General features: G+C 43.6%; 1 protein-coding gene across 3 annotated transcripts in view; it reads left to right on the forward strand.

The window, feature by feature from the left end:
• SLC25A26 (solute carrier family 25 member 26) overlaps positions 1-16,476 on the forward strand; it is an 842,602-nt gene that overhangs the window by 346,462 nt on the left and 479,664 nt on the right. For 2 of the 3 annotated variants that reach the window (XR_014968508.1, XM_085624764.1), the window contains exon 5: positions 4,590-4,637. The exons of the other annotated variant lie outside the window; for it this stretch is intronic. Coding sequence is in view for 1 of the 2 variants with exons in the window: in XM_085624764.1 (XP_085480890.1) it covers positions 4,590-4,637 (48 nt within the window). In the remaining variant the exon portion in view is untranslated. The remainder of the gene's footprint in view (positions 1-4,589; positions 4,638-16,476) is intronic. 3 annotated transcript variants of the gene reach the window in all.

Raw genomic sequence — 16,476 nt, forward strand, 5'->3', positions numbered from 1 at the left:
GGTTATCCAGCCAGGTGCCAATGGATTTCACTTCACTGACTGGTGTGGGTAGATAAACTAATTGCCATGCTTCCTAATGTCATATAATATATAGAGGAAAATACATTTTTTTCAGGATTCCGTTTAAGTTATGGACATACATACTTACATTTTTGAAACTTTGACAGACAGGCTTTAGGAATTCCTATGTTGTGATACGAAAATGATGCAATGAAACAATAGTCTTAGATACAGCTGAGTATCGGCACAATGTTGATGGATTGTAATGTCATACCGTTCGAGCAGTAAAGCCAGTATTCGCATAAATGTGTGAATTATATGTATCAAATAGGTATATTGTACAATAATGATGTATTCAGGCAAAGTTTGCACTGTGGCCATGACACTCTGATATATATGTTTGTGACCTCTCTTCCTGTGGCATAGGAAATTCATTGCACTTCATCTCAGCTAATTAGAACCACGCCCATTTTTAGGGCTTCTTCCCCACTGTCTGGTTTTATGGTAGGGAGCTTTGGTGATCCACACTGGTTGCTTAGTGCTGCATGCAGTGAATAAATTAGCTGTTAAATCAGGGTTCAAGAGACTGGGAGAAGGTGCCATCCCAGGTTTTTTCCATTGCTATTGGACATCAGGGTTATTGGTGAGGGCACCAAAGGCAGCACAAAGCATTTGGTTTTGCTGTAGCTAATATGACCTGGCATAATCCTAAACCATAATTTGCTTCACCTGTCTCTCATGCGCACACCCAGTGAGTCTCAGGGAGCAGTGTACCATTGAGTTCACTAGACGTATGCAACTGCACAAGAGGTTTTGATGGCAGTGGTAGTAAAAAATAATTTTTTCAGCTGTTTATGGAAATTTCGATGATTCACTGTGTTATAAAAATAAATAGATGGGCATGGTATGGGGCGTGGCCAAGATGGCGGCTGAGCAATAGCGATTCTTGTGAGCTCCGCCGTCCGCGGCCAGTTTAATACAGCTCGGTGCTGCCCTCGGGCTCCCAAACGCCAGCAAAGGTAGCTCCGGTGCACCAGAGAACCGCCGGAGCCCACGGCGGATGTGCTTGCAGGTCGAGGGCCATGCGGAAGCGAAAGAAAGCTGCCTCCGGCTGTCAGGCAAGATGGCGCCGGTCTGTGGCCCACGGAGATTGGCGGCCTGAGTCAGACGCAAGGACCCGGATGTGGCCTGGAGCAAGCAGAGGAGACGGCGAGGGTTGCGCCGGGGAGTCCGAGAGGTCAGTGCACTACCCCCGCGAATTGGGCACCAAACTGGCGGTGAGCGGCAGAGAAGCCCGGGAAAAGGCCTACGTAGGACCGGTCGCGATATAGCTAGGAGCTGCCTTCTGCGCCGGCAGGGGAGCCCCCGGTGCGCCGGGAAATCGCCGGAGCGGTCAGCAGAAGTGTCTGCGGGAGGCGGTCAAAGCCGAGGAACAGAGGAGCCCCCAGTGCATACCCAACAGGAGCAGGGGCGCGGTGCTGATTGCGGGCAGCAGAGAAGCCCGGAAGAAGGCCCGCACGGGACCCCCGCGGGTGGAGGGAGCGGAGTCCCCTTCCTGCTGCCACAGCAGTGGAAACGAAGATCCCTCCGGTTGTACACAGATTGTGTCTCCGGGGAGGTCCCTCCGCACCGGAGGGAGCGGAAAAAGCAACTCTGAGCAGCATCCCTAAATTAAACAGGCCCGCACTCTAAGGAGACCTATAGGAGCAGCGATCAAAAATTTGAGAGACAAGGTGTAGTGGTAGTCCCAGGGTTAGCCCCCAATAGGCTCGACAACCGAGAACAAAGGAGTTGGGGGGGAAAGCATCGCTTACCGAGGTAGCCAGTGTTGGGAGGCCGAGGTGAGGAATACCCAACTGTCGCATCATTGGGAGAGGAAATGGCGACCTCCAAACTGCCCACCAAAAAAGACAGCAACTTTGCCAAGCCCACCCCCAAAAAACCAATAGGACGTGGAGCTAGCCCAGAGAAGACAGTAGGAGACTAGGAGGAGGAGGAAGCCCCGGTGACAAGAACCTTCCTGGAAACCCTCTTTGGAGCATTGAGGTGCTAAAGCAAGACATAGCCTCTGAGGTGAAAGAGATCCGGAGAGAAGTGGGAGAGAAGTGGGCGACATAGGCCAGAGAGTAGATTCGCTGGGGCGAATGGGAGATGCAAGGGAAGAAGAGCTATACTCTCACCGCAGAAAACTCTTGGACCTTCAAAAGAAGAATGCTGAGCTCCCATACTGAATGGAAGACCTTGAAAACAGATCCAGGAGGGGTAATATACGTATCAAAGGGTCCCACTGCAAGCAACGGCGACCGGGTTGGAGGCAACTGTTCGCCGACTCTTCCACCATGTGGCCTCCAAGCTGGCTCCGCAAGACATCATTCTGGGCTGCATGCATAGAGCTGGCCGCCCCGCAAGAACGCCCGGGACAACACAAGATATTCTCAAATGCCTACATTACTACACCCAAAAGGAAGCAATAATGATGGCAGCCAGAGATCGCAGCACCATTGACTTTGAGGGCATTAAGATAGGGCTATATCAAGATCTATCCCCTATCACGCTGCAGAGAAGGCGCCAACTAAAACCCCTCACGGAAATCTTGCAACGAAAGGGAATTCAATATAAATGGGGCGACCCTTTCCGCCTTACCTTCGTATGGGCCAACGAGACCCATTCAGTCTGGAGCCTGGAGGAAGTTAAAGACCTGATAGAAACAGACAATCTCTATAAAAAATAACTGTCAACAACTTAATGTCAGTAAAACAAACCTTTTACTGGCAGGCTTGTCCCCTAAACAGATGGACAGACAAACTGTGGCCTCATAGTCTTGGTGCCGCTTCTTCTCCTGTGGCTAAAGTAAAATCATTAGTATTTGTATTTGATGTAATAACCCTCAGAAAGATTACCAGTGGGAACCTCAGCCACTTATAGTGAAATTCTTCATCATTGGTAACCTTACCCCGTCCTTGAAAAAGAATACAAACAGGATGGGCTCGACCTCTTTTGAGGGAGTTCTTTATTAAAGCCTACTGGATATAGAGCGGAATCCATGTGATTGAAATTACCTTTAGGTAACCCCAAAGGCATTTCTTTTATTCAGGGTACTTTATATGAGATTGAAACGTGAAAAGTGATCTGTATTGAGTGATTATAACTCACACATCCAGAGATGTACCAACATTTTTCAATCACAATTTGAAGCCCATTTGAGTCAGAAGCTTTCATCAGGGCTATTATAAAACCTCATCTACCTACTAACTGTAAACATTTATAGCAGTCATTTATTGATGGCTCCATACCTTCCTAGGATGAATCTAAGAAGACATAGATGGGTGAATAAAGGAATATTAGAATTATGATAGCTTGAACAACCATGATGGCTTATGTGTAATTAAGAATATAAGTGTAAAAGTGACATTTTGATAGTAAAAAAAGTGTGAGCACTGGAAAACAACACGGCACACATGGGTTGAGTTGGGTGCATACAACCACTCAAGAATGTCTTACTTGCCCTAGATATGGGAGAAATATTCCTCCTGGGGCCGTATTACACATTATCACTGTTTGCGCCCACCGCACCTTTCAAAAGGTGCGATGGGCGCAAACGGTGCTAATGCCCCCTATTATGGTGTATGCATTGCCCCATTGCAGCCGCGAACTCGCCTGCACTTTCAAATGGGTTTAGAGATCCCCTTGCAGGTGTGTGCAGTCAGTGACTGCACCCGCCTGCAAGGGGATGTCTGGGGGGTCCATGGGACCCCCTTTATCCCCTGCAGAGGGCTGCTGTCAGGAGGCGCACTGACAGTGCGCCACCTTTTAAATGGCGCACTGTCAGTGCGCCTCCTGGGAGCTTCTTTGACTCTGCGCCCGCGTCTGTAATATGGCGCGGGCGCAGAGTCAAAGGAATTTCCTCATTTGCATAGGGAACACCCCTATGCAAATGAGGGAACACCCTCTGTTGATAGCGCAGGCGATTGAAGTGCTCCAGCGCAATCGCTATTATAGAAGGGGACGCACAAACGTCTGTTTCCCCTTCTATACTACGAAAGTGCCCCGGGGGCGCGCAAAGCTGGCACAAACGCCTGTATCGGCCCCGGGGCACCATCTGTAATACAACCCCTGGTTGTAACCAGGGAAACACCCTCTGTAGTCACAAGCTTATATGGGAGAGATCGTCAGCGAACCATATTTCCAAAATCAGGCATCGTAAATGTCACAGGATCGTTTGTTTGCACTGTACCAGGCACCCAATTCTTAGTGACAGTGGGTTAGATCTCTAACAGTTGTAAGTCTGTCAATGTGGAGCACTCTTTCTCAAACATATTCTTTCCCACATTCTTTTTGGAAAAACTCCTAAAACCTACGTTTTCTGATAAGCTCTCTCCTTTTGTCTGTCTTTTTCTTTTTCCCCTTATTGGTTTATAGTGCCAAGAAGCCCTCTTATGGGGAACGTTTTGCGCTCTCTAAATGTTTGTACTTGTATTACTACTACTACAACTAATAGTTCCCTGAATTAACCCATTATTCTTTCTCTATTGTTCTTAAATTCTAAATTTCATTTCAGAACTCTAAATTAAATGTGCCTTTCACTACAGGGTTTTCGAGGACTCTATCGTGGTTACAAAAGCACAGTTTTAAGAGAGGTAAGCCTTAAAGTGTATCCCTTACTATGCATGTCACAGCAATTTACGTTCTACAATTGGCAAACCAGAAACGATTGCCATTCTTTTTGTTCTGGACACTCATTGTCTGTTGTGGACACTGGAAATTTGAAGTTCTTCGTGGCCATTGTATGTTTTTGTTTTAAAATAAAGTAGAATGTGAATCTCTTTAATCTGCATGCATTCAGTTATGGAACAGGTTTAGACTGCCATACAACCTTTTGCAGTTTCAATATGCTGATAGCAATAGCTCAAAATCGTGTACTTGCGAGACCTGTTGCATTGTAAATGGCAATGCCTTTTATTTATGTTTTGGTTTTTAAAAACATAAATAGAAAGCACTGTCATTTACAATACCAATATACCTCATACTGCTCTCCACACTTTCCTACATTCAAAACAACACTAAACTCATCCACACTTCATTCCTTCTCCCTATTTAATACCTGCACACCATTCTTCTGCCACATAGTATTCTAATCCTCACTATACTTCATTATCCCTTATGCTATTCTTCTGATAATTCGCCTTCCCAAATCTTAAGCACTGCTCCTCTCCTACTAAACGATGCTTTAAACTACTACACAGCTAACAAATACAATTCTTAAAACATAAAATCACAACATATCACAAACATACACTAATTAATACAAAGATATAAAACAATACCATTAGCAAAGCAAATTGCTTTAACTTGAACAAAGGCGAGACCTATTGCATTTGCAATGCTTGTTATTTTTATTTTATAGACTTCTTAAAAGTCGACGACATCAAATAACGAATAGTTTTGAATCTGTGATTCTTGCGATTCGTACATGGCTGCCGGACAGTAGGTTTAATATGAAATGAATTTTGAGAAAAAAGTCTCGATTTTACTAAAAAGCTGTAGAATGTCATACGTCTCATTACCTGTGCATGGATGAAATATATTTCTGAATAGTGGGATCATAAGGCAGTTCTTCAGTCAAGAAAGGCTAAAAGAGTCTCTTTGTAATTATTCAAATATTTAATGTTCCAAAGTTAAAGATCAAGCTTGAGAAGGTAAAACCATAGAAATGACATATTGCTTATGCTATGCAGAGGCTATTACCTGTGCTTGGGGATAATGCAAAGAGTTTTTAGGTTAGAGAGCGGTACGTTGTATTTATAAAGTGCCATTTTTTACAATGGCACTGAAATGACCTTCGCATTGGTGTACAGTCATGCCTTAACTTGATCACATTCCTTTTGTTTTTCTACATTACAACAACATAGCAACTTGTAGCTGGCAATAACATTTTAGTATTTTGGGTTGAATGTTTGTCTTTATTACAAGATAGTGATCTGAAAAGACCCAACTTAGGTAGAATGCAAGTGTGAATTACGTTTTTCTATAGTGTATCAAAAATGCATAGCATGATGCAGGAAATGTCAACTAATTGAAAGGTTTTTGGGCCTTTACCACTCCTTGTTCCACTGTTACATCCAGGGGAAGCAGTGCTGAATTTGTGCCAGTGGTTTCCGGGGCTCAGCACTGGCACTTAATTGTCAGCTCCAGCTCAAGTGACAGTCCACCACATGGTGGCACTGTCTTTTAATTTCAATATGAGCACAACAACCGTCTTTATCAAGTCTATATACATTGAAAATGAATAATAACAGCCTTTCGTGCCATTATTATAGTGTGGCCTGAAATAATCTTAATTGTTACACATGTAGGAGTGCGATGGGTAGGTATTATGTTGGTGCCCCAATTGGCAGATTTGACACGGTATGGGTGGTGCAGACTGCAGTGGTCTTCTGAGAAGGGCCCTGGCACTTAATTGTTTACAAATTAAGCACTGATGGGAAGAGGTTTGATCTAGTGGGCTCGAGCTCGAATCGCAAAACAGTTTGCACACCTAAATTCAACTTTGGTCCACACATTTGCCAGGATAAAATCATATTTCTTCTTCACTTATTTAGGATAACTGTAGCCTTGTCCTTGTATATGAGATTTGGAAGTTCCACCACTAGATACATAAATTTAGGATTGCCGCAAGGTTGTGTATGGTTCGGGGAGGTCTGAAATGCAAAACTGTTTAAGCCTGAAGGCATTCACATACCCCCTTGCATGGTTCCTACCACAGCTTCGGTAATTGGTGTTTTTCCAGTGTATGAATGGGTAGGAAATATCCACATATTTAATAGAGAAATAAAGGAAAAGATTCCTCTGTGAGGACACTGGCATATTTTCCCTAATGAGTATCCTTGGAAAACTATGACTGGTGTCCTTTTGCAAAAGTCCTCCTGTGGCTGTGGCTTTGTGAACACAAGACCACATCTGGTCATACCTGTCGCACTTAGGGGTCTATTGCGATGGCAGGCGGACAAAGTCCGCCCACCACCCGCGATCACTAAAGGGACCGCCCGCCATAGGTGCGGCGGTCCCGCCGTTGGCATTAGGATGCGCCCGCTACACTGGCGGGCGCATCCCGCATTTTTTACTTTGCACAGTAAAAAATGCATGTTGTGCATTTGAATGCACAACGTGACAGGCACCGCGCGGTGCCTGCCACCTTGTGCATGCAAATGCTGGGATGGTACCCCCCCATGTGCACCCCACAACACCCTGGGGGCCCGCAACGGGCCCCCAAATGCAGAATCTGCATGCCTTTGGAATGGCTGATCTCCGCAGTCATCTTAATATGGATGGCGGTGTCTTGCAGACACCGCCACCATATTAAACACTTTTTCTGCCCGGTCGACCCGTCGACCGGCGGAAAACCAGCAGACGGTCTTAACGCTCACCGTGGTCCCCCCCGCCATCGTAATGTGGCGGCAGGAAATGGGAGGCGGGCGGATCGCCACCGCCCGCATGGCGGTGACGATCCGTCTGCCAACATAATTGACCCCTTAGTTTTATATTCTCAAGAAACGTTCTCCTGTTATTTAGTTGAAGAACACACACCTGTTAATAGGGTATCTTTTTGCAAGGGAACACCTTATAATCTCAGGCATCTTTGTGCCCAGCACCCAAAAGTGATTTTCAGCCTAAGCACAAACTAAAACCTTTCTTTGTCAGAGTGCGGTCAACTGATCACATATAATTGCACTTGTAAACATTCATTATGCTTTGCTTAGGTTTTTTCTGGTACACGCAAGACATCAAGCGTTACTCTTATCAGAAATTATGTGAAATAATTTTAGTACGAAATTTTTGATGTATGAAAATATTGTTTGCGTGATGTTGGAGTGGCATTTGCTGAGACATATGCCCAGGTTAGCTTTATCCTGTACTTATTTTCTGAACTGAACAACCTTATTCTCTTAGATTGCTTCTCAAGACAGGTAAAAATGGGAGCCGAAAGCATTGTTTATTTCTCTGAGGGGCTGAATAAATTAATACATGCCAACAAATAGATAAAACGCACCGCTTCAGCCGGATGCTATTTTCTTTAAAATTCATTGTGACATATGTCAGGATGGAAATTCATTTTTAAGCCAGCATCCTGGCAGTGTGTGCAACCTTGGCAAGATACCTTTGTTTACTCAAAATGGCAGAATTTTTATAAAATGTAATTGGGGTCTTTCCCATTATGTAGATTAATAAAGGAACCTTCAAAACTAATTTCTGATGAAATATTGCTTTCTGCTCACAATCTGTCCAATTGCATAAGTACTGAGGAGTGAATCGCGGTTTCTTTTAAACATGAAATAAATGATAAAAGGTGTTCTGTTCGAATTCAAGTGAAGGCTTTATGTTTATTAAGGATATGTCACGTCCTCAATACTTGAGTCTCCAGAGACAGATTTTGTATAGCAATTTTCACCTCACGAGAAAGCATTCGAATTCCAAGTTCAGGGACTAAACAGCGTGTATTTTTATTCTACATCAGTCTTTTTTTATTTTTAACATACTTATGTTCTACTTCTGTTCCAAAAGCTGACTCCAATACACATGAGAATGCCATGTTTTTATAATCATGTGTGGGGAGGGATTTTCTAGTATAATTCAATCCAGGCAGTCCCTGACTCTTCTAGCCCCTATTGGTGACGCCCTCCCCCCCCCCACCCATAAGCACTTAAAAAACTCCTTAAACCCCAACTGTTGACTAAACTTGTACAACCAAATGAAGTCCAACCAAAACCAGTTGGACTTGAGGTTACATCCAGGGACGGCTTTAGCGCTGGTGCTGCCCAGTGCAAAAAATATTTTTGGTGGCCCTCCCAAGACCACCTCGGATTCCCTCACTACCACCCGACAAATGTGCCCCTCATCTCTCCATAGCCCGTCTCTCACATACAGTTAATTTCTTTTACAGAACTGGTAAAGGCTGGCTTTACTAATAAGAATGTATATCTACCCAAGCAAACCTTTTTGAGCAACATTAGGAATAGATAATGAAAGACTAGGGAAAAAACATAACTTCCTAACCCACTTTATGTAGCTTGCATGCAGTTCTTTCCTGACAGTTCGTAAAAGTCACTGTTCTATATTAGGGTTGTATCTTATGAACTGCTGTAACAAAAGGATCTCTGTGATAAAAGCAGGAATTCACCCTGCTATCCACATAAAATACAGATCTGTTCTTTGCAGCAGGCATATTAACCCTTTGCACTACTTTATGGCGAGTCAAAACTGCCACTAGATAAGCGTCTGATCGAGTTATCTTGACATTTTGACAATAAAACCGGACGCACAAGGAACTCTGCTGAAGGTGATTTTAATTTGCACGTTCTTTCTAAATACAGTGCCCCCCTCCCCAGGTCAGTGACTAGTGCCGCCACACCGGTCACACTGCCCTAAAGCCTGTCCTGGTTACATCAAATCGATTACCCTTGGCTCCAGGTTGGGTTGCCTACATAGATCCAGTCTATCATCCACAAATGCAATGGCGAGCTGACCTGGGGACATAAATGAAAGAAGACAGAATTGGGGCCCAGTCAGTGAACCTTAACTAAAGATAAATGCAGTGGAGCTACAAAAGGCTTCTCCTGTACTCAACAAGCATTTACCAACAAAAATGTCAATCATAGACTTCGCCTCATATTTTGACTGTATGCTTATGGCCTACACGGACTGAAAATAGCCCGGAAGGGCCAGAAGTTGATTGCTTTTGCAAAGCATGGCGCTGACTGTTACGTCATAGCACATGGAGAGTGGGAACAGGGGTGGGAGCACACCGCTTCACCACCCGGCAAGGTTCGACCCTAGCGTTATGGTAAATGCAGTCTCATGTTGCTTGCTTTGCTAAAAATTTTACGAGTGTTTCGCCAGAGTTGGTGCAGATGGTGCTTATCTCTAGACACGTGTTTCTGGTTCTTTAACCGTCATCAGGAGAGATTACAGGCTTCAACTTTGGGGTTTGCTGAGTAGGCTGCCAAACATCACATCAGGTCAGGTACCTCTCACTTGCGTGCGGGTGCTTCTTCCACGAGCTCGTCAGCTCAATGACTCACGGGGGTGCTTTTAAACAGGAACAGGGGTGGGAGCACACCGCTTCACCTCCCAGCAAGGTTCGCCCCTAGCATTATGGTAAATGCAGTCTCATGTTGCTTGCTTTGCTAAAATATTTACGAGTGTTTCGCCAGAGTTGGAGCAGATGGTGCTGATCTCTAGACACGTGTTTCTGGTTCTTTAACCATCATCAGGAGAGATTACAGGCTTCAAATTTGAGGTTTGCTGCGTAGGCTGCCAAACATCACATCAGGTCAGGTACCTCTCACTGGCGTGCGGGTGCTTCTTCCACGAGCTCGTCAGCTCAATGACTCACGGGGGTGCTTTTAAACAGGAACAGGGGTGGGAGCACACCGCTTCACCTCCCAGCAAGGTTCGCCCCTAGCATTATGGTAAATGCAGTCTCATGTTGCTTGCTTTGCTAAAATATTTGCGAGTGTTTCGCACATGTAGAGTGTACCATCTGCGATCTAGAGCTTCAAACTGTCCGGAAGCAAAACACACCAAGCCAGTGAGAGACTACTCTGATGATCACCTTTACTCTGCCCATATATTATTTCTCTCGGTTTCTGTGATTTGTAGGGTGTATGTTCCTGTTGCCAGCCTAATATGAGAAGCTAGAGGATTTCTGAGAGAATATAATCATTTTATTGAGTGAGACCGGCAACTTTAAAACGCACCGGAGCAAACAAAGGATGTCTCTGCAGAGGACGATGCAACGAGGAGTCTACTTGTGAGGGTCATTTTGATCAAGGCTAAAGGGGCATAAGCAGAAAAACATTTGTACCAATCTTAGCATTAGTGTGTAATCCATATTTATCCTAGAGCAGTATGTAAATAGGTTTACTGCACATTAAGCTTCATTTCTACTAGCAACACATTAACCTAGGAGGCGCAGGCCAGCAAAAATGTAATGTCTGTTATCAAACTTTACCTCTTGATTTTGTGGCAAAAAATCCATCATGGATAGTCTGCTGTATATATGTCTGGGGTGCCTGTATAGAGTGAACCAAGCCTATCCTCGCTTTTAACTCTGTACAGAGCGCTGTACAGTTTCAAAAGCAAGCATGCTGTAAACGACCGATAAGAGAGATAGTTGCGTACTGGATTGCTAGTACATTGTGATGTAGTATTCTTTAAAGAGGTGTTTCTTCAACTCTTTCCCAAATTGGAGCAATTTTGGGGAAGCCTGTATAGTTAGGATGATGTTGTTTTCAGATCCTAGGTGTATAGATTGAAAAGTCCCACTGCCCCAGTTTTTCTTTTTTACAGCTGATGGTGGCCTGGATGTGGATCTACCAAGACTGAAGGTGGTGAACTGGTCTGTAAGATAATCATGGTGCTGGTCATGATGATTTTGTAAATGATTCTGATGGCTTTGAAGATGTTATGGAGTGGCACGGGGATCAAATGGAGTTCACTCAAGATGGGTGTGATGTGAACATCGCTTGTGTCCCTAACTGAGGCCTGCTATGGAATTTAGGATGCCCTTAAGGGGTCCCTGGGTGGAGACTGGGAGGCCATGGAGCAGGGCCATCTAGCTGCCGTAGTATGAGGGCTTCAACTGAAGTTCTGAGGTTGCTTTCTGTGAGATGCAGTTTCACTTTCGTTAAAAGAGAGGAAGCTGATACCAGACTGTCTTTTGTGTGTTCTGTAGTGCCTTCCTTGAAGGTAGTGTCAAAGGTGAAAACATGGTTTTGATTTGGTTGAAAGTTGTGATTAAAAGCATTTTGGTTCATGTCATTAAGCCAGGTTTGTATTATGTCTTGCTTGTTGTTTTTAGCAAATAACTGAAATTGTGTCTTATTTAGGTGGAGATTCAGGTAGGCACTGGGCTATCGAGGTTTGAATGAGGTGCAGGCAGTGTTTGAGGCATTGGATGTCTAGAGAAGAGGAGACTTTCAAGTGGAGTTCTGTATCATCAGAACATTGGTAAATCTTGATACTGTTTTCTGTGAGTGAAGCCCCATTTAACTCCTTGTTGATGTTACAGATGACAGGAGACAGTCTGGGTCCCTGGGGAACTCTGCACGCGATAGGGATTTTTGGTAGCTGTAAGTACCCATGTGAACAAGCTGATGCCGATTGGAAAGGTGGGAGGATAACCAGTTAAAAACTTTACCAGTGAATTCCAATTAGGACTCCAGGCTGTGAATTAGGGTTGGATGATTAACTGTGTCAATGGCAGCTGAGAGGTCCAGCTTATATCAGGTGGCAGGTGTTGTCTTCATCTCTGGTCAGGAAGGTGTCTATGATGTGTTAGTTACCAGTTTTAGTGCTGCTGTGTGATCTGACGACAGAGTGGCAGTCATGCAGGAGATAGTTAGCAGTGATGTGTTCTTGGAATTAAGTGCCGACTGCTTTCTCAATTATCTTGCTAACAAAGATGCCTGGTTGATGGGCTGGTAATTGTCAAGGTCATCAGGGTATAGTGTTGGTCTCTTTAGGAGTGGGAGGATCTGGCTTGTATTAACAGCTTCCGGGAAGATGCCTTGAATCAAGCAGCCATTGGTATTGGTGAATAATGGTGAGAGAACGTTTCTGGAAAGAGCTTTGATGAAGGAGGAGGATAATTCATCACCTTCATAGGCTGTGGCTTTGAGGAAGTTGAGTATGTTGACAAGATCTGTGACCTGCATCGTTGTGTCTAATTTTTGTGCATTCTCACCTACCTTGTATTGTGTGCTGCTTTGTTCCTTGAATCTCCAGACCACTTGGAGATATTCCATTGGTGTTTATTTTGCTACCCCAGCAGAATGCTAAACTCTGCTTTTCCAAGGATACTCCCAAAGTGCACCTCCACACCCACATTGTGGGGTGATTACAGACATTTCAAAGCCCTATGGGAAAAGGAGGATTGTTGGGAAGGTTATGTTATAGTAGAGGATATTTCCTTCGCACATGACCACAGACGTTTGTTGATGCTCTAGCATTTGAACAATGAAATAATTGTCAACGATATAGAAATATAAGGAGTGATTAAGCATTGAACAGGCAGGTTTTCAGGGATTTCCTGAAACAAAGCAGTGGAAGTTAATTTTCAAATGGGTAGGCAACACATTCCAGAGTTTGGTTATGGCGATACATAAGGATTTGTTGGTTTGTTCTAACTCTTTGCACTTGAAGCAGAAATTTATGTAAAGACTGCAAAGGCCTATGTGGAACATACCATGAGTTGTTTTGCCAGAATTTATGGGTTGTTTTTTTGCAAGCATCCACCATCCACACATGTTTCTGACGCACTTTTATGAGGTTGTTCTGGTCGACACATGACGAGGGTCTGGACCATCAATCTTCGCTACCCTCAAAATGTCATCCAATTGTGAAACATGGTTGTTTAGAACGTCTCTCCCAATAGCATCACACAGTTAATCAATCTGCTAAAAATGCAGCCCTCGGAACCCAATTAAAAACATAAGCTTTTGAAATTTCTAAAACCTGTGAAAAACAGAGAAACTAACAAACTTTAACTAACCCCCAAAGAAACTGCAGTGTTCAGCATTTAAAACAAATAACCACTCTTCATAAGTCAAATGTATTCAGAAATCGCACTGTCAATGCACTTTTAGGAGGTTCTGTTGCTCGACACACGAAGAGTGTCTGGACTACCAAGCTTTACTACCCCCAAAAGGTGATTTGGGATGCAGGGTCAGCAGCCTGAGACAGGTGTTTGATGCTCCTAATAAAACGTTGCCTGTCTTCCATTAATGAAATTGCTCACTACAGTGAGTGTATGTGATATGACTGTGTTGATTTGTGGTGTGCTGTATGAGTGATATCCTCTGTGTGGACACATTGCTTGTCGCCGATCATAATAGCTTTTTTCTTCAGGATTACGACCCTTCTGGAAGCCTTATTGCAGTTTCACTTGCATCAGGTTTCTGGGATGCAATAACACATTTAGATACAGATCTGCTCCACTATAATACCAGACCTACTTGCTTGACTGCCTGGAAAACCAAAAGGCAGTCTTTAATCTGCTCAGCAACAATTCAAACCCTTTTGGCAGGTCTAGCCTGTCTTGGGAAGTGTGGGAATGGGCTGTCCTTGTATTAAAAATAATAGATGGACATCTGGGCTGTTCGCGGAGCTTTGGCCTCTTACTATCAACTCTGATGGTGCACAGATCTCTTCAAAAGACAATAGTTCCTCCAGGCTCTCCCTCTATGTATTGTCTCTTCCTCTATGTATTGTTTCCCATTATGTGTTTCTACCTCCGAAATCCGCTATTTCATAGATCTGGGTGAGACATATAAACCCATTTCTGTGAAGTTACAAAAAATTGTGTTTCTAATGGGAAACATATACAATTTAGTATTTAGAAGTGCATTACTCAACAAAAGAGTAGTCCCTGCTCTGTGGACTCCTGTATGTGTTAAATACAGTCCCCCCCTCACTCGTGTTAAGAGGCGAAAAGTCCTCTGCATAGCCCTGGAGAGCTGTCTTGCTCTGCTTTTCTGTAGTTTCTGCCCTTTTTCCCTTAATGAGCTCGACAATCATGCAAGCTTGATGATTGGTCTCCTTTTAAATGACCTAAGACCCAGACATATAGCCTGAGGTCGAAGTGGGCACCCAAACTGCATGTCTCTTTCACAGATTAGCCCCTGCCCTCTCTGTCCATGCTCTCAACGACTAACTGTAGTAACATTCGCAGACGGCTACTTATTCGACAGTTTATTCAGCACATACCCCAGGAAGCTGCCACATCCAGCTATTCCCAACATTAACTGCTGTTCAGTAGAATCTTAAAGACCTAACCACAGTCCATAACTGGAAAGTGCTCTATATAATGAGCACTGAGGCAGACGTAAGTAGACACTAAACATCAAACCTCCCTCAATATCAGGAAAAACCAGTATCCCACTTAGAGTGAATCTATCGTATTTGAAATATAACCAAGAAAATATCAACAGGGTAACAAAGAAAACAAAGAATAACACGTCTTGATCTACAATATCAAAGTTATCTGTCACAACTCTCTCCCACAATATATCCTTCCAGCCTTATAAGGAAGTCTACCACATGACCTGATCTAGTTGTATGTCCTTTTGGAATCTCACACACATGCACCCCAGCGGATTCAGACTGGGGTGACTGCCATTCTGACACATTGCATCGCAGCTTCATGTATTTCAGCCGTACTCATAATAGGACAAGCTTTATCTTCAAACCACCATCAGATCAGAATGCCAGTGTTCCCCCTCCCCCCTGTCCCATGCTTTGAATCCAAATGTCCATGGGACTTGGACAATCAGCTCAAGTACCAAACGTTGCCATCACTTAGCTTGGCTGCTTTGCTCCCAATCTTTTAAGGTTTTGGAGGACGTGTTTCCTCCCTACCCCGGCCTTACCACTTTCTTAAGTTGCAGCCATTTGCCTACATACAACGTTGCATTTTTCAAACCATGCTTGCAATCATAGTATTCCTTATGAACTGACTGAGCTTTTTGATATTCTGGCTTACAACATCTGTAGACAATTCCTTCTAGCTATCTGCAGTCATCCAACATAAATTGTCTCTGGTAAAGGGGCTCCTACTTTTCAAGACTTTGAAAAGGCTGAATCGTCTAAGAGTAGGATTTACACAGAATGCCAAAAATCAGTTTCTTCACTTCCTCTACCTAACACTTCCCATTCTTGGTAGCCAATTTAACAATGTCCATAATAACTCTATTAAACCTCTCTATGGCCCCATTACAAACTGGATGGTAAATTGAAGTATACTTGTGCTTGATGCCATTGCGGGTGAAAACATTTTTGACAACCTCCGCAAGCCTCAGTGGTGGTCTAAAGGTTACTTTTCGGCACTGCTGCACTCACACTATAGCATACCAACCTCTCAAGATCCAAATTCATCCCTGCACTCAGTATTGGTCATTAACTGGCTTTTTGATTTTTATTGATGCCATGTTTTCCTCATGATTAATCTTCAAAATTGTATCTCTCAGACTTAGCGGAACCCCTAATCTCTAACCTTTCAATAAGAAAACAGAATCATTGTCAGTCAGTCAGTCAGTCAAAGAACTTTATTCGGTTAATTAAAACCATAAAAGCAATACATAGTACATAAAACAAGGTTAAAATACAATTAAACAAGTTTAAAGGTGATTGCCAATCCTGGATAAAAAACATGTTAAAAAAGGATTTACAAGAACAAGTTTAAAAAATAGATATAGGGAGTACCCATTTCAGTATATTTTAAACATTCCCACCAAAATTTCTTTTTTTTTTTTTTGCAAGTGTCAGGTTTGGTGGTTGATTTTTGGGACAAGTCTTGTTTTATTTTGTCTAACAGCTGCTACCAAAAAACAAGCTACACCATATGTGACCTGTACCGAGTTCAACATCTGTAGGTATAATAGAGCCGGCCGTACCTGAGCAAAGTTTAAGTCTTTCAAGATA

Source organism: Triturus cristatus, chromosome 9 (genome assembly GCF_964204655.1).
Source record: "Triturus cristatus chromosome 9, aTriCri1.1, whole genome shotgun sequence".
In the NCBI taxonomy this organism is placed as follows: domain Eukaryota; kingdom Metazoa; phylum Chordata; class Amphibia; order Caudata; family Salamandridae; genus Triturus; species Triturus cristatus.